This window comes from Astatotilapia calliptera, chromosome 19, assembly GCF_964374335.1.
Source record: "Astatotilapia calliptera chromosome 19, fAstCal68.1, whole genome shotgun sequence".
Classification (NCBI taxonomy): domain Eukaryota; kingdom Metazoa; phylum Chordata; class Actinopteri; order Cichliformes; family Cichlidae; genus Astatotilapia; species Astatotilapia calliptera.
In genome coordinates, this window is record NC_137440.1 from 23,958,130 (window position 1) to 23,976,807 (window position 18,678).

The 18,678-nt window shown below is 38.1% G+C and overlaps 1 protein-coding gene across 1 annotated transcript; it reads right to left on the bottom strand.

Moving 5' to 3' along the window:
- Positions 1-4,122: 4,122 nt before the first annotated feature.
- atg9a (ATG9 autophagy related 9 homolog A (S. cerevisiae)) lies at positions 4,123-13,947 on the bottom strand. The gene is made up of 20 exons (XM_026152336.2): positions 13,784-13,947; positions 13,443-13,498; positions 12,229-12,380; positions 12,057-12,100; positions 11,887-11,951; positions 11,581-11,730; positions 10,847-10,988; positions 10,590-10,730; positions 10,355-10,475; positions 10,054-10,229; positions 9,833-9,955; positions 9,384-9,571; positions 8,566-8,719; positions 7,425-7,604; positions 7,096-7,308; positions 6,758-6,981; positions 6,539-6,656; positions 6,178-6,448; positions 5,632-5,777; positions 4,123-5,537 (listed from the first exon to the last, which is right to left on the bottom strand). Exons 3-20 carry the CDS (start codon positions 12,329-12,331, stop codon positions 5,529-5,531), a joined length of 2,568 nt encoding a protein of 855 aa, XP_026008121.1. The 5' UTR covers positions 12,332-12,380; positions 13,443-13,498; positions 13,784-13,947; the 3' UTR covers positions 4,123-5,528.
- Positions 13,948-18,678: the final 4,731 nt, after the last annotated feature.

Consider the following 18,678-nt stretch of genomic DNA (forward strand, 5'->3'; position numbering starts at 1 on the left):
TGATTTCAAAATGCTCTAAAATGGAAATTTCCTGTTTCCACAGGGTAATTCCACTTTAGATCAACAGTATACAGCCCCACAGTGATACCATATCAATGTCAAGTCATTCTGATTTTGCCTTCCAAAGTAAAAGCCTTTTCAAATTGTCCACAATTGACCTAACTTTCAGTGATTTCAAAATGCTCTAAAATGGAAATTTCCTGTTTCCACAGGGTAATTCCACTTTAGATCAACAGTATACAGCCCCACAGTGATACCATATCAATATCAAGTCATTCTGATTGTGCCTTCCAAAATAAATGCCCTTTCAAATTGAGCATATACGGCCTACTTTTTTGACGATTTCAAAATGTTCTTAAACAGAATTTTGCTGTTTCCACAGGATAATTTCACTTTAGTTCAACAGTATACAACCTCACGATGTTACCATATCAATTTCAAGTCATTCTGATTTTGCTTTCAAAAATAAAAGCATTTTCAAACTGCCCATATCTGACTTGATCCTGGAACAATTTCAAAATGCTCTAAAATGGAAAATTCCTGTTTCCACAGGGTAATTCCACCTTAGATCAACAGTATACAGCCCCACAGTGATACCATATCAATATCAAGTCATTCTGATTATGCCTTCCAAAATAAATACCCTTTCAAATTGAGCATATATACGACCTACTTTTTTAACGATTTCAAAATGTTCTTAAAAAGAATTTTGCTGTTTCCACAGGATAATTTCACTTTAGGTCAACAGTATACAACCTCACGATGTTACCATATCAATATCAAGTCATTCTGATTATGCCTTCCAAAATAAAAGACTTTTCAAATTGCCAAGATACGACCTACTCGTTTAACGATTTCAAAATGCTCTTAAATTGAAAGATGCTGTTTCCACAGGATAATTCCACTTTAGATCAACAGTATCCAACCCGACAGTAAAACCATGTAAATTTCATGTTGGTCTGATTTCGCCTTTCAAATTAATGGCCCGTCGAATTTGTCCATATGTGATATACTCTTTCAATTATTTCAGAATGTTTTAAAAATGAAAATTGCTGTTTCAACACATATTGGGTTTTCATTTTGAAAAGCAAAATCAGACTCAATTGATTATGACAGAATTGAATCATAAAGATGATGTAAAAGGAAGCTGAAATTGCCACTAGGTTGTAATTGATAGTACGTTTATATTTTAAGTCTGTGGAAAGATGTCATGGTTGGTTTGCAAGCTGTTTTGTAATTTCTTTATTTAGAATGACATCTTTCCACAGACTTAAAATATAAACGTAGTAGTACCATGGTGTGGATGTACACTTTTGATCTAACATGGATTCATCCTGTGGAAAGAGCAAGTTTCATTTTTAGAGCGTTCTGAATTCTTTAAAAGAGTAGGTCATATATCGGCAATTTGAAAAGTCTTTTATTTTGGAAGGCAACATCAGACTGATTTGATATTGATATGGTATCACTGTGGGGTTGGATACTATTGATCTAAAGTGGAATTATGCTGTGGAAACAGCAATTTTCCATCTTAGAGCATTTTGAATTCGCTCCAAGAGTAAGTCATATATGGGCAAATTGAAAAAGCTTTTATTTTGAAAAGCAAAATCAGACTGACTTGAAATTGACATGGTAACATCGTGAGGTTGTATACTGTTGATTTAAAGTGAAATTATTCGGTGGAAACAGAAAATTTCCTTTTTAGAGAATTCCGAAATCACTGAAAGTTAGGTAAATTATGGGCATTTTCAACAGGCCATTATTTTGGAAGGCATAATCAGAATTACTTGAAATTGATTTGGTAACATCGTGAGGTTGTATACTGTTGACCTAAAGTGAAATTATCCTGTGGAAACAGCAATTTTCACTTTTAGAGCATTTTGAAATCTTTAAAAGAGTAGGTCGTATCTTGGCAATTTGAAAAGTCTTTTATTTTGGAAGGCATAATCAGAATGACTTGATATTGATATGGTATCACTGTGGGGCTGTATACTGTTGATCTAAGGTGGAATTACCCTGTGGAAACAGGAATTTTCCATTTTAGAGCATTTTGAAATTGTTCCAGGATCAAGTCAGATATGGGCATTTTGAAAATGCTTTTATTTTTGAAAGCAAAATCAGAATGACTTGATATTGATGTGGTAACATCGTCAGGTTGTATACTGTTGACCTAAAGTGAAATTATCCTGTGGAAACAGCAATTTTCACTTTTAGAGCATTTTGAAATCTTTAAAAGAGTAGGTCGTATCTTGGCAATTTGAAAAGTCTTTTATTTTGGAAGGCATAATCAGAATGACTTGATATTGATATGGTAACATCGTGAGGTTGTATACTGTTGACCTAAAGTGAAATTATCCTGTGGAAACAGCAAAATTCTTTTTAAGAACATTTTGAAATCGTTAAAAAAGTAGGTCGTATATATGCTCAATTTGAAAGGGCATTTATTTTGGAAGGCATAATCAGAATGACTTGATATTGATATGGTATCACTGTGGGGCTGTATACTGTTGATCTAAGGTGGAATTACCCTGTGGAAACAGGAATTTTCCATTTTAGAGCATTTTGAAATTGTTCCAGGATCAAGTCAGATATGGGCAGTTTGAAAATGCTTTTATTTTTGAAAGCAAAATCAGAATGACTTGAAATTGATATGGTAACATCGTGAGGTTGTATACTGTTGAACTAAAGTGAAATTATCCTGTGGAAACAGCAAAATTCTGTTTAAGAACATTTTGAAATCGTCAAAAAAGTAGGCCGTATATGCTCAATTTGAAAGGGCATTTATTTTGGAAGGCATAATCAGAATGACTTGATATTGATATGGTATCACTGTGGGGGTGTATACTGTTGATCTAAGGTGGAATTACCCTGTGGAAACAGGAAATTTCCATTTTAGAGCATTTTGAAATCACTGAAAGTTAGGTCAATTGTGGACAATTTGAAAAGGCTTTTACTTTGGAAGGCAAAATCAGAATGACTTGACATTGATATGGTATCACTGTGGGGCTGTATACTGTTGATCTAAAGTGGAATTACCCTGTGGAAACAGGAAATTTCCATTTTAGAGCATTTTGAAATCACTGAAAGTTAGGTCAATTATGGACAATTTGAAAAGGCTTTTATTTTTGAGAGCAAAATCAGAATGACTTGATATTGATATGGTATCACTGTGGGGCTGTATACTGTTGATCTAAAGTGGAATTACCCTGTGGAAACAGGAATGTGCCATTTTAGAGCATTTTGAAATTGTTCCAGGAGCAACTCAGATATGGGCAGTTTGAAAATGCTTTTATTTTTTAAAGCAATATCAGAATGTTTTGATATTGATATGGTAACATCGTGAGGTTGTATACTGTTGATCTGGAGTGGAATTACCCTGTGGAAACAGGAAATTTCCATTTTAAAACATTTTGAAATCACTGAAAGTTAGGTCAATTATGGACAATTTAAAAAGGCTTTTATTTTGGAAGGCATAATCAGAATGACTTGATATTGATATGGTATCACTGTGGGGCTGTATACTGTTGATCTAAGGTGGAATTACCCTGTGGAAACAAGAATTTTTCATTTTAGAGCATTTTGAATCGTTAGAAGATTAAGTCAATTATGGACAATTTCAAAGGGCCATTACTATGAAAGGCAAAATCAGACTGACTTGATATTGATATGGTATCACTGTAAAAAGACTGTGGTTGGAAAGTGTTGATATAAAGTTCAAATAGTATTTGGAAATACGACTTTTGCTTTTAAGAGCATTATTAAGTCATTGAAAGAGTAGTTCAAAAATGAAGATTCACAGGGCTTTTACTTTGAAATCCAAAATAAGATGGCCTTGATAGTGACAGGGCACAATTAGGGTACAAGGCTGTGTCATATAGATCTAACATTAGAGTTTGTAAAAAAAAGAAGCCTAAATTATATGTTATTATGTTCTTAACATATCTGTTAATTCACTCGAAGTTGGCTTTTATTTTGAAATCCGGTTTCCACATCCATTCCCGTAATACTTTGAATACACAGGGAACGTAAAACAAACTGGAGGCTGGCTTGACTGCAAGTCTTGAATTGGAGGCTGGCTTGACACCAGTATCATGTTTGTAGTTTGTTTTTCACTGCACACACAAACTCATTGCATCGTTTTAATAGACGAATTTTCAGCTGTACAAATTGGTATTTTACAAGATTTATAATATAAACCAACAAAAACGCTAATCACCTTCAAATTAACATTAATCACTTCAGTCTCCATCGACAGTACTTCATCATCACCTTGGCACATCCCTTTGAAAAATAAAAATAATTTAACAATATGTGTACGAAAATATACAGATGCAAAACAATCCAAGTTAAGTGACACTCTGCATTAGCAACTTATTAAAGTGCATCATTCCCAGTGTAAAGACCTGGCTTATTGACATGGGGAACAGAGTGCTTCCATGCTCTGACTGGATATGGTAGAGTTTCTTGCTGTGCCATCAAGTTTGAACTTTCCAGAAGGATGAATATGTGATGTCCATGCACTTTGGGAGATTTTAGTATGGCAGAAGTCAATATTACATGCCTTGACAGCCTTGTTTTTCTACTGAACTATTAGTCTATAAGTCTGTTGACAAATATTTAAATGGGGGAAAAAATGGGTGACATCAGATTTTAAAGTGTCTGCAAACACATCAAAATGGATTCAATATTCCCCTGGGCTGCTGTGAAATAACCTGATAACACAGTGCATGTTTGCATGCAGAACTCAAATCAGTACAATTCATTTTTTAAACAAACATCAATTTGTGCAAATGCATCCAGATTCCTGGGCTTTGGGACATTTTTAGAAAAATCTCTTGTAAAGCAATTAATGCAGAAAAGGGTTAAATTAAAAGATGATATGAAAAATATTATGTGAATTTTATAAGAGTTGAGATCTTCATACTTTTTTTCCAAGAGGCAAAATGCAAGCTGAAATGCAGAGTATATGGTATAATCCACACCCTGCTGCTATCAGTACAAGAACAAATATACACAATGAAAGTCTCTGTTTTTAACAGCATCTGTCTAAACACATTTCATTGTTATGGAGACATTCTTCATTTTCTTTATTTCATGTTATCATGTTTGCAAAAGTGGTCGACAGCACAGTCCGGACTGCTGTGGTCTGGTTTGGGCAAACTATTTACTTTCCAGCAGTGCTTGGTGTTCACAAGCACTGTGTCTCCACAGCATACGCACTTTCATCCCACGTGATGTTAAATATGTGTAGTGTAATCTGATGTGCACAGTGGCTATTAGAAATAACTTGATCCTGAAGGTCCTCTTCTGATAAACATGTTTACTCCAAATGCCTGTTAAATATATCATTGATGTCGCAAAGTCACAAAGTATTCGAATGACCAAAGGCAATAACTATCTAAACCTGTTCAGATGGTTTTACTGCTTTTGCATTATGTCAGATCAGATGTTCAGTCCTGGAAAAGGGTCTGGATGAGGATCAATGTTGTGGGCTCTATAGAAGGGCAGATGCAGGTATTCACATGGCTTGATTATGTAACCTAAAGTGAGAGAAAGAACAAAATATTCATTTACTTGCAGTGAATACAGACAAATTAACATTCAATAGCACACACAGAAAGAAAGAGCATTCACCTTGTGTATGTGAGGAGGCATTTCATCCTCTAAACTCTCCTCTGGTAGTGGTTCATGGTGTCGTTGCGCTGTTTGACCATCCTCTGCCCATCCCCCCATTGGCACACGTGCTGACCTCACTATCTTTACCCCTGTACCAAACGGGTCTTCAAAACAAACAGACAGGTAGTCAAGATTTAACACACTTCTGTGACTTCTCCACAACTGGCTTCTTTTTTGAGTCGCTTCCTTATGGCCTTTTGAAAGGATGCAGGTTTAAAGCACTTTGCATCAGCTTTCTTTTCAATTCCAGACTCTACATCTATCTTTTATATACAGTTTATAAGTAGAACTGAAGAATTACAGTATTTCCACTGCAGGCAAATTTTCACATTAGTCCTGACACAGCTCCCACACCTCTTCCTAAAATGAACACATTTTCTTAAAGTTTATTAATTTATATTTCCATTCATTGTAATAATGCTACTGCAAAAGTAAAGATTTATTATAATAACCTTAAAATTAATAACATTAAAAAGAATACCAAGCAACCAAAAACATAGATACCAGTTGTAGGTCCACTGTGGTGTCTCTGACTGCTGCTCTGTGCTGTTGGCCTCTCCTGGCCCAGAGCGGTGCTGCTGGTGGCTGAAGCTGAAGTGGGAATGGCACTAGGACTGGGAACTGTGGTGGGGAAAGTGTGCGATCGAGGGAAATTTCTTGAATGGGGAATGGGTTCGCTCCTTACTTCATCTGGGATGCTGTCGCTGCTTTCATCGCTCTCCTGTCTGTGCCAGGTATGGCGGGACATCTCGCCACGAGACTGCTGTTTATGGAGCTTCGGAATAAAAGCGAGAAAGATGAGGATGGATAAAGATGGATGAGATCTGTGAAATATTCATAATACCTCTGTTATGCACGCACATACCTCATGCATATAAAGTGCATGGATGCTCATCTCAGTGGAGGCATACTCTGATAGGACCAAACTTGTAAGCTGACCTTCCCATGCGCTGCTGCCTGAGCTCACAGTTCGAGCGTCGGTCCTACCGGAGGAGAGAACAAATGTGGAGAAAATTGGACACAAGGAAATGGCAAAGAGAAGGAGAACATGAGTTTAGTATAACTGAAAGAGTATCTTTCCTACCCTGAGCCTGCCATTGTTCTGCTAGTATGGCCAGCAGCCCTGTGAGCTGCACTTAAGCTGCCTCTCAAGTGGAGGCTGCTGCTAATTGGTGAAAGAGAGCGTAAGGCGGACCCCCCATCGTTTATGCCAGCTGCTGCATGATTTGCTAAAGAAATATCCCGGTCAAAATGAACTGAGGCCAGTGTGGAGGGACCTGTCAAGAGGTTTGCAATGAGACTCCGTGGCTAAAAAAGAAAGAAAAGACAACAGAGAAAATAAATTTTTACCAGTGAAAATGTAATTACATTAATTAATCACCACTTTCATACTTGGGTATGCATGGTAGTTCATCAGCCTACCTCAGACTCTGACAGAGACATTGGATGTGTGTCTGAAGGAGCCCCTGTGGCTTCTCTGTGAACTCTTTCTTTCAACTGGCTGATAAAGTGTGTGGTCTCTCGAGGAGGCTGCCACTGGGGGTTAGTGATGGCAAAGTGCATCAGCGATAACTCCGTCTTCCCATCCTCTGCCTGCTGATAGATAGATGCCTCTGTCTTCCCCTCTGACATCCACTACAAAGGGAGGATTAATTATCAATCAATAACACCACATAGTTTATACATAAACACTTTGTGTTTACATCTACATATTTAGTCATAAAATTGGCTGCGTTGTGACAGTCTCTCACCGCAGGGTGTCCATGCTGCCTAATGTCCATCTGAGCAAAGGAGCAGGTGTCTCCCACCCCAACCACCTCCACAGTGAAGTTTCTGAAGAAGTCAATGATCTCCAAAGACTTTCTCCTTAGACAGAAGATGAGGATGATGGGAGTCACCACTGGACTTAACAGCTCCTCTAGAATAAACACCTGGAGGAAAACAAAGCGTAAACTGCACACTGAAAACGAGGAAAGTGTTATGCTAAATTTATTCTTTTTGAACACATTCAAATTTAAACTTCAACGTTGCTTTCAGCACTAAAAATCTTCAAGGGAAGAGTAAATTACTTCTAACAAGCAGTGATAATATGCTCCTCAGCATGGGACTAAAGACCCCCACAGTCAATAGCTAGAATCTGCTAATTTTCCAATCCCTACGAGACATGAATGCAAATGACAGTGATTGTGAAGCTCACTATTAGCGGTGGGTGGTGTGTGTATTCAGGCCATAGTCTCTGGTAATTAATAGCTAAATAGCAGAAAATCTTCAGAAGCCTTTCATGGTAAAAAGAAAGTGCACCTTCTCTCAGTTCTAAGATTTTACATATCAGGAAGTAATAAAAATAATCTGGGCCTCAGCAAGTCTTAAAATGAGGTAACTTTAGATGAGCTACAAAAACACGGGATATTACACCATGTCATTATTTCTTTAACATAAACGAAGCCAAAATGCAGGAGGAGTGTATGAATACCTATGTGCTCCCTTATTGCTTCCATATCACTTAAAAGGGTAAGCGGCGGCCAAGTGCTGCTAATCAAATGCACTTGATTGATCATAAGCAAGCGTGAGCGCCTGAATGTTTCTGTATTCCAAAGTATTCTAGCGTCAAATATGAGGTTTCAAGCTAAAGCTCGTCCCTTGCAACAGGCCATAGTTCCCAAACACACCAGCAAATCTACAAAAGAATGGCTGGAAAAAGCATGCAGAGCATGGCAGAAGTAAGCAGGAGCAGAACATGTGTACATAATTTGTTTTTGTTTTTTAAAAACAATGATTGGCTTCCATTAATTGTCCTTCAGTCAGTTTTCAGGTAATGACATGTTCAGTGTATAATTTGAAAAAATAAATGCATTTAGAAAGGTTTATTCATAGTTAAGTTTCTGTACTCACTGCTTTGTACTGGAACAGCTGGGAGAACTGGTCTCGGGTCTCGTATCTGTGTGCATTGCCTTGCCAGTGATCAGGCATGTAGTGGATATGAGCCAGAATGACCCGCAACAGCTGCTCAGGGCAGAACACCATATGTTTATCAGGAATAAATGACCTGTAGAGAAAGAAAGACAAGTGGTGGAGACGGTCTTTTTTTTCCACATTTACTGAGATATGTATGATGACACAAAGCTTTGGAAAACAGATGCATATTAGACAAGAATGAACTGTTTAAGTAAAGTAAAAGTGGATATTTTTAAAAAATTATTAATTTCATTCATAATAAATTACACATATGCATAGTTTTTTTTCAGTGTTTTGGATGGCTGAAAGCGCAAAATAATTAACTGTGTCAAATTAACTTTTGGAATTCAGATGTAAAAGAGCCAGAAGCTGCTTAAGGCAAGGAATCCATCTTCCTTGCATAAGTAGGAAGAAGAACGAGATGCAAAAGAGCATTAAAGGGATTACAACTATGAGTAGCTTTAAAAGGGCAATAAAGAAATGGCTCGGGGTTAATGGTTGATATTCTACATGATGAGATTTGGGTCCTATAGTCTTAGTTTGTAGCAGATGTATGCAATTTAATTTACAATATTGTTAGTATTTTATAGATTTATAAAGTTTCAATTAGTTTTACACAGCTGGACTGATTAGCGGTTTCTTGCTATTCTGCTTTCTACCCTTTATTTTACTTTTCTTCTCCACTGAACACATTTAAATTTAGGTTTTTATCTTATTCAGACTTCCCATTAAATTATTTCACCATCAGTCCTTACCTGCAGATTGTGATACACACTCCAAGGAGTGTGATTGATGAGAGCACATGCTCCACTGCAAGAACGTCCTCATCATAGATGGTCAGGGCGATGAGAACGGCCAAAAGAGACCCGGCAAAAAATGCCACATTTTTGGCAACCACTGTGAGCAGTGGTGAAAGGAAACAGTTCATATACTTGGATGCAGCCTGAATGAAACAGGAACAGAGTACAAAGAAGAGGAAGAAAGGAGGAGGAAATGGGGTTGATTATTAACTCTACAGGCAATGAATGAGAAGCACCAGAAAAATCTTTTTCCTTGCTCTTATCTACAGGAAAAATCCCAATTGGTCTCATATATTTACAGATTTGCCAGATTTACGGATTAGCCTTTATAATCATAGCTTTTACAAAATAAGAAGGTAGGTATGAGCATCAAAGATGTGCAGGAGATGAGTTGGTGCACTGACCTTGTAGCCTTTGCTGAGGCGTGACATGAGCTCGTGGTCCAGCTCATTGAAATGACGCAGATAACATCGACCATACAGAGACCAGCATCTCGCCCCCAGAGAGCCAGGCTCTCGCTTGATCACCTACATACAAACACAGATAAAAAAACAAAACAAAGCACTGTCGTCACTATTAAATGCAAAAGGAAATGGCTTAGTTAATTCATATGTAAACCATTTACCTCAGTATAACTGAAAAAGGCATAAAGGATCTGCCACACAAGAATGACTGGACACAGCAGCAGATTTGCAATGCCGATCCACAGGATACGAGAGGCTAGCCTGTCTGCAAGCTCAAGCCTGTTCCCTCCCCTCTTATACTCCTGTTTCAGGCTCCACTCGTTCTCAAACAGGGAGCCTGCAGGAATGAAAACAATCAAAATCATCAGAGTTTAAATAAAGGTTTCTTCTCATAAACAGATCAATTACTTACACAGGATATAACTCGTATACAAAAGCACACATGCATAACTGATGACAGACCTGGTCCCCAAAAGAAGATGAGCTCAAAGTTGTATTTGAGACCCCGAGTATAAAACACGTACTCCCCAAGTACAGGAAGTCGAAATCGCACAGGAAGGAGTGATTTATTCACCATGGCAACCTAGAGAAGTACAGGAAGAAAGGTTTGGTTTGAGGTTACATCATTTTGTTATGTCTGAAAGGAGGTGTTCATCCACCAAAATCTTTAATAACATTTCACTGCAAATATACAAACCATGTAATTCTTAAAGCGGAGGATGCGGTGGTAAATGTCCAGCTCTGTCAGCTCCTTTTTATGGATGCAGATCTGATGTTCCTTCTGGATCTCAACAATCCTGGCCTGAACCTCCTGCCACGTTGCATAGGGGAGCTCTGACTGAAGCACAAAAGCACTATAAAGCTTAGGAATTGGGCTTTATTCTTGGCAAAAATAACAGACATTATTAGGGGTTTCTAATGTCAACAGGACAAACTGTCCCACAAAAAACTCACCATGGTCATTTTAAGGGCGTTGATGTAGAAGGATCGGATCTCCCAATAACAGCACACATTGTAGATGAATTTAAAGAGCCGATGTAGCCAAAACACCCCGGAGATTATCAGCACAAAGATCACAAATGCATTGTTTCGGATTCTGTAGACCAAAAGACATGTTATTATTTACCAGTATTGAAGCAGTGCTTCAACAAAATGTCATATTTATCAGAAAAATAAAGAAAACTGGAGGCTTTATTTTACAATATTTTCTGAAGATAATATAGTGAAGATTTAAGGTAGACTTAAAGTGGACCTTTTATGTTTTCCTCATTTTCTGTCTGGATTCTCATATCTAAAATGGTCAAAACATCAGCATGTAAACATAAACCTCAGACTGCTCTAAAAGCTTGATGTCAGATATTCTATTTTAATCTAGTCTCTGTATGACATCATTTAGGGCAGATGTCCTTGACATGGTCATCTCAGCCACACAAAGCCATGGCTGTAAGTATAGATGCCCCACCCACCTGCTGTTAAATCTTCTGTTTGAGGTGTTGCAACCAATCAGAAAAAGCTGTCTCAAAGATAGAAGGACTAAAATGTGTAGTTTAAGGCAGTCAATAAACTAAGGGGCTCCACCAAGCACAGCATACGGTAAATATTATTATTGTTTTGAACTACAGCTGGAGCACTGTCTATGCAAAAGACACCATAAGGACATTTTAACAAATACAGAGTCTTAGACTCACCTTGCACTGCAGACATCCACTGGGAGGAATGCATCTGGCAAGGTGACTTTAGACGAATCGGTGTGATTTACAAACTTGTTGGCAAAGAGGACGTCATAATCCACACAGTTAGCAAGGAACACTGTAAAGCCAACCACAAACAGCAGCTGACTGCATAGAGAAAGAAAGCGAGCGGTGCCAGGTAAAGAAGAAAGACAGGGAGAAATAGAAAATATGAAGACAGACATAAGACACAGTATACTCTACAGATAAAAGTTAATGTTAAATTTGCTGAAAAATACAACTTGTGATGGAGAGAATACATACACCAGCTCAAAGATCTCTCCGAGCAGCATACAAGTGAATCCATTCTTTTGATGCAGATTATAGACGTAATAAGTGTTAAGGAATATCCTAAATCCATCTGCGGTAAGAAAGTGCAGCGCAATTCAGAATGTGGTGAGCAAGAAATGTGCCAAAATTATTTCAAAGGATATTCTCTGGAAAAACAGGTCCAGGTTTTCTATGTGGTGCCATTGAGCTGCAAAAGAGTTGTTTCCAGTTAGTGACATTGTTATTCTGAGGCATCACTGTGAATATAAGACAAAAGGGGCATGCGTTTTTGAAAAAGTCTTATATTTGTTTGTGATTTGTGCATGTGTATCATACATTTAACTCCTTCAGGCACATGCATCAACAGGTTCTCCTCTCCCGGGGGAGAGTCGCTGTATGATGCCTCCAGGCGCTGGTATTCTGTGTCAAAGTGTGCCATACCGACAGCAGCTTCAGTCTCACCGAGTTGTCAAACTTGCTGCTACAGACTGTAGAAAGGAGGGGAGAGAGTTATGGCTCTAAATTTTAAAGAACGTGACCAGGTTTCACTGCTAAGTTTCATTTTCTGCATAAATATCACTGCATATGTACGACCACACCTCATATCTTGGTTAAAGATCAACTAAATTTGAGACCCATACATTATAGAAAACACGCTATACAGGTTACAACATCCACAAAGTCCACCAGAATTAACCTCAAGTATAACTCTTTATTGGTTTATTCATTATTGATCTGATTTTATCTACTGTTCTGATTTTATCTGTTTTGATTTTATATACTGTTTTGTTTGTTTGTTTGTTTGTTTGTTAATTAGTTAGTTAGTTTATTTGCTTGTTTTAATCAATTTTAAATCATGCTTTTTATTTGTTCTTGTTTCTAATGTCTCTGTAAAGCACTTTGAATCACCTTGTTGTTGAATTGTGCTATACAAATAAACTTGCCTTGCCTTGCCTTGCCTATTGACTGTACAGATAAATGCCATTTTTGCTGACCCTTCGGAAGGAAGGCCAAAGGTCAGGATCACAGACAGAAGATGAATGTAGGTACTTACTCGGGAATTCAAAACTAGGTCTACTGGTCAAAATGCACTCTGTTTACATGATACATGTTGGAAGCAGATAAAAGTTGGCCTAAAGTGCATATATAAAATATGTCCATAGAGCAGATAGGGCAATATCTTTATGCATTAGATACCAGCAACAATTTTAGAATGTCTGAATGCGACACAAAGTAATATATACCCGAATGACCAAGTAAAACCAAACAAAAACACAGTCCTTCAAGCTTTGGTCTGACTATTGTGTTACAGCCGTGACACCAACGCCCAAAGCCCCCAGAAAACCCCACAAAAATTACATGAAAAGAAGACCAACACTCCTCATGACGTAAGAAAGACTTATTTTACATGTAAGCTGTGGCTTATCACACGATAAACAACACATTGTGGTGTAATGCTTTGCTTATAGGTAGCTTATAAGAGGCCCCTAAAAATACACCAAGAAAAAAATATAGACATATCTATGACAGGAAATACGAAATATACATACCCCCATTCCAGTACAACACGCCCCGAACTGGTATGGTATTTGCTGAACATATCCCGCTGTAAAAAAGAAAAAAAAGGAGGAGCAGTTTTCTGTGAGCCTTTCTCCTGCTTGTCTTATCTAAAACCACAACAAACCGCTTGGACAGAGAATTAAGCAGTATTTCGTCAGAGGGGGTCAACAATCACGTCTGCACATGTTTACACTCGCTTGTAAGTAAACCGTAATTAGCTTGAAGCTAAAATAGGAGAAGCGAATCAGGTGTTGTTGTTGTCGTGGTTTGACAGCAAAGGCCTGACTCCCAAAAAAATGTCCCCCCGTCTCTCGCATCATCTTATCCTTACCGTTTGTGTCTTGAGCCTCCGCTGTGTCCGGCCGCAAGAGTGAATCGCCTGAAATTTTTTAAAGAAGCGTTTTATTTTCGTTTTCTCGTCTTTACCTATCAAAGTCAGAGGTAAGCCAGTTTCATTTTCGAAACAGCTAGCCGTCTGGAGTCCATCACCGCGGAGTGAAGGGTATCTTGTCCAATAAGAAACGGAGTTCTCTCATGGCATAACGTCTTCCAATCGGATTTCCCTAGAGGCGGGCTCATACTGACACGGCCTATCTAAACGATTCACCATGTAGTCAACGTGCTCTAATTAAATGGCTGATTACTACCACCGTCTGGCCGTTTAAAGTAGAGTCATGCTGTGATGTTTTTTTTTCATTTATTCTTTCAATTGTATATTCTATACAATAAAATTTAATACATAAAAATATACAGTGCCCATATGTATGTGTTTGTGCAGAAAAACAATACACGTACATAAATGAAACCCAATCAATGGTTAACAAATGTATTAGAACAACTGTCATTAAATGTCAATCAAAATTAGTAATAATAAACAAAATCACTACTTAGCAGCAGTTCGTTTAAGACAATTCTACCTTTCCTTGGAGTTAATGTTAGCAGGTTGTGGTCAGAGTGTGATTTGATCCTCATAACCTGATAAAGAAATACATAAAGCTGCCCACCTGGTTTTAGCTGCATGCAGTTTTAATATAGAGAAACGTTTAAGGTATCTTCAAAAATGAAAGCCATAATTCGGGTTTCCGTATGAATTTCCATTTTTAGCAATAATAATATGACTGAGAGCAAATCAGTGCAAGGTTTTCTAACTTTGTTAGTCAAGCAGATTCTGACTCTTATTTTCTTAAATTATTTTTTAGCATTAATTCAGAAGTTATGACATGTTTTGTTAACCATACTAAATTAATAACAGGCTCCTAAAGCTGCTGTTAAGGCTAAAGGAGATGAGGTGAAAGAGCTGACTCCACACTGACTTCCACAAAGACCACGCTTTGCAAAGCCAAGCTCACCTTCTGTCGCTCTCGTGGCTGCCATGAATATTCATGCATAATTGTTAAGCCTCTAGAGTGACAGCTGGGCTTTTGTTCAGTGCATGTGTCATTAGTTACACTGTTAACACCAGTGCTTGTGTGCGTGTGTGTTTAACTTAATAATGACAGATTCATTAACCAATGTCCACTCCCTGAATTTGTGAGACAAGGGTCTGTTTAAGTTAGAAAGACCACAAAGAGTTACAATAGAAAGAAATGCTCAAATACACAAAGTCGTCCTATTGCTTTTCAGCCATTTTCAGTCTCGTCAGTTTCACCCAACCCATCTCATCCTATTTTTTCCCCTGATATTTTTAAGAAGAGGAGGGGTGTCTTAAATGAGGGGGAGCCCATGTAATCCAGTTATTATAGCGATCTGGGTAATTTCAAATGCGCTCATTAGGATTAGGCTTCATTTAACTTAATCCAGTAGAAAAAGTCGGTCACAACAAAGCTCAGATGAACTCTAAACATTAACTGAGATACAGATGTAGTATGGACAGTAATTAAAAGCTGCGATAATAATCTTGAGAAAATCTCTACCTACTGAACTCCTTCAATTTCTTTTTATTTATTGACAGGTGTACAGGAAAAGTTGCCAAAGGCGGGGCTGATGTAGCAAAGAGAAGAAAGTATCTCCCCAGACTCACTTAAAGCATTTGTTTGTGTGGTCACAAGAGACAGATGATAAAATAATTTTTCTCTATTGTATGAATTTGGATGTCTGCATGCGTGCTCTCCTGCAGGCTATAGCCGACTGATTAAATTACCCCCACTGTCTGTTGGGAATTAAGGGGTTGCAATGACAGCTAATTTGGTTCAAAGACGTGCTATCCTACTGCCATGTAATATGAATGGTGCATGAGTGGGGTGTGGCAGTGGCGGGGTCTGAGTAGGGGGAGGGAGAAAGGAAATCATGATGAAGTCATCCCTCTGAAGCGACTTAATTAGATCGAACCCCTTTCTGTACATGCATGCATGTAAACCCAACACAGCTGGCATAAATCTGCACACATGGGGGTGTTTGCAATTCACACAGGCTGCAACCTTACACTGCAAACATCTCTGCAAAATGTCCAGGAGGCCTAATAGTGCAATGCCTTTTAGGGTTTGTAAAATAATAGATGTACTTACATATTGTTTTAATATAGCTGCACGTAGCCTAAATATCTACACATAAACTGATGTTGAAACATCTTATATGAAGTCACATATTCAATCACATTAATGAACCCGTGTCCACCCATTTTTATTTCAACAGATGATTTGAAAACTCAAGATCCTAAAACAACATGCACATAAGATCATATTGATATCAATTTCCTGTTCACGTTTTACAAAATTGGAGACATGCTGACAAGCTTAGATTGTTTTATATGCTCGTGTTACATGTGCAACCTGAATAGAAACAATCCTAATCCCTGCCTTTTCTGTTAGTCAGGCCAGATACAATGTAAAAATTAAAATATGTATATCTAAAAATAAATTTATGTATCAATGGAATCACAGCTCATTGGAAGAGACTGTGATCTCTCTATAAGAGCCCACAGCAGCAGGAATCAATGAAATAGTCTGCTGATAGTTTAAACATGTATATTTGTACATTTTACAAGAGGCCAGCCCACCACCCTCAAACCTTAAATGAAATATGAAAACATATTTCTTTCTGGGATTTATGATTTCAGGGCCACAAACATTGTTGCCTGACTCATACAGATCAGGTGACATCACATGTATATCACTCTGAAAGTGCTCATGAATTCATGAATGCAGCATTCATTCCTCTGTTCACCATCCCCAAGGAGTGAACTCTGACACCAGGATGCACGAATCATCTCTCAGAAGAACCACAGTGGCTCAGCTTCTTTGTATTTATTATTTCCGCTGTACCTTAGCTTAACTTAGCTACTGATACTACAGGAAAATTGCTTTGTAACTCGTTACTCATTTTTCTGTCTTTGCAGTCTGCACTCTTATCTCTGTTGTCCGTGCATTGTAAATGCTTTAATATTGTGCAGCCAGACATGCAAATGGACACTAGACAGAAAGCCTTTTACTAAACTAAAAGGTTAACGGTCATCACCAACAGTGCAGCCAATAATCAATACAGATGTAAAGAGAAATGGAGGCTGAAAGAAAATGCAAGCAAGAGGCTGTTTTTATAGAGATTTTATAAGACATATACTTTGCAGACTTTCACTTTTGATAAAACTTATAGTTAGGACTGACTCAGGTGCGCCTGAATTGTCTCTAAATTATGCTGCAATATACTTAGGCTACTGGGGGGGCTTCCCAGAATGCACTGAGCATTTCTTCTTCCTTGATCTCTTTTTTCCTTGTGTGTGTTTATGCATTACAACTATATTTAATCATTAGTTATTATGAAACTCTAGCTCTCTCTTATAGTTTGGTTGCTAAACAAACCAAAACCTTGTTAGCGCTAACTTAAAGAGGTTTCTGAGTCAAATGAGGCTTTGTATTTCAAGTCTTTGTGTCTGATTTTAACTGGGTTTGTCTTTATGTGTTGGTGAGTATCTCAGTGAGCATTGCTAAAATAAGTATTTGTCCTCTGCTGGCAGAGATTTGATATTTATGAGTAATTTGAAACAAATCAAATTAGAAAGACTTAATAACCTCAGATTCCTTACACCAAGCCTGTGTGTGTATCTCTTATTATTGTAAAAGCATGCAAACCAACATTTAAATGTGAACAAAACTGCTACAGTTGCAGTAATAATACTTTACTGCAACTGCAATAATACTTTTAATAATACTTTGGTGATTTATTGCAAGACAGAGACATGTTTAAATATTTTCATAAAAGAAAAATAGCCAGTGGGCACATTATACGATCTTACAGGGCTCTGGCTAACAACAAGGGCTGCGAGTCTTTTATCCACTTGTTAAATTCCATCCATCCATTCGCTACCGCTTTTCCTTTTCAGGGTCACGGGGGGCGCTGGAGCCAATCCCAGCTGTCATAGGGCGAGAGGCGGGGTACACCCTGGACAGGTCGCCAGTCTGTCACAGGGCTAACACACAAGGACAGACAACCATTCATACTCACATTCACACCTAGTGACAATTTGGATTTTCCAATTAACCTATCCCCACAAACTGCATGTCTTTGGACGGTGGGAGGAAGCCGGAGTACCCGGAGGGAACCCACGCAAACACGGGGAGAACATGCAAACTCCACACAGAAAGACCCCGGCCTGATGGTGGAATTGAACTCAGGACCTTCTTGCTGTGCGGCAACAGTGCTAACCACCATGCCCACTTGTTAAATTATTTCTTTAAATATCTACAAGTCAGAGACTGTTTTAATAAAGAGATGAAACCTAATTTGATTAACATATTTGATGACTAAAAGATAAATAAAAGATTGTATATGAAACTCCTAAAGGTTACCCTGTTAGGATGCCTGGGTCGTCGACCCAGGGTTTTTGAGTTTATGATATTATTTATACTGTCTAGTTTTTGGTTTCTTTGAGTTCTGTCTTATGGCTTAGGTCTCTGTCTTCTTTAGTTGCTCTGTCTCCCCTATCACCTGCATCCCCTTGTCTAGTTCGCGTCTATGTGTATCTTAAGTTCCTATATCCCCGTGTTCAGTCAGTGTTTGTGTCTGCCCTGTTCCCACGTCTCTGTTCCCTTTGTAGTGCCTGCATGTGAGTCTGTGTCTTTGTTCAGTCTGTGTTATGTGTTTCCTGTTTTACTTTGAAGGTCTCCGTCTTTTCTCAGTGTGTTCAGTTTACGCTTCTTTGGTCTCGTCAATTCTGATTTGCCCCAGCTGTGTTTCCCTCCTGTTACTCATTTCCTGATTGCTCCCTCTGTGTATTTAAGCCCTGTGTTTCTT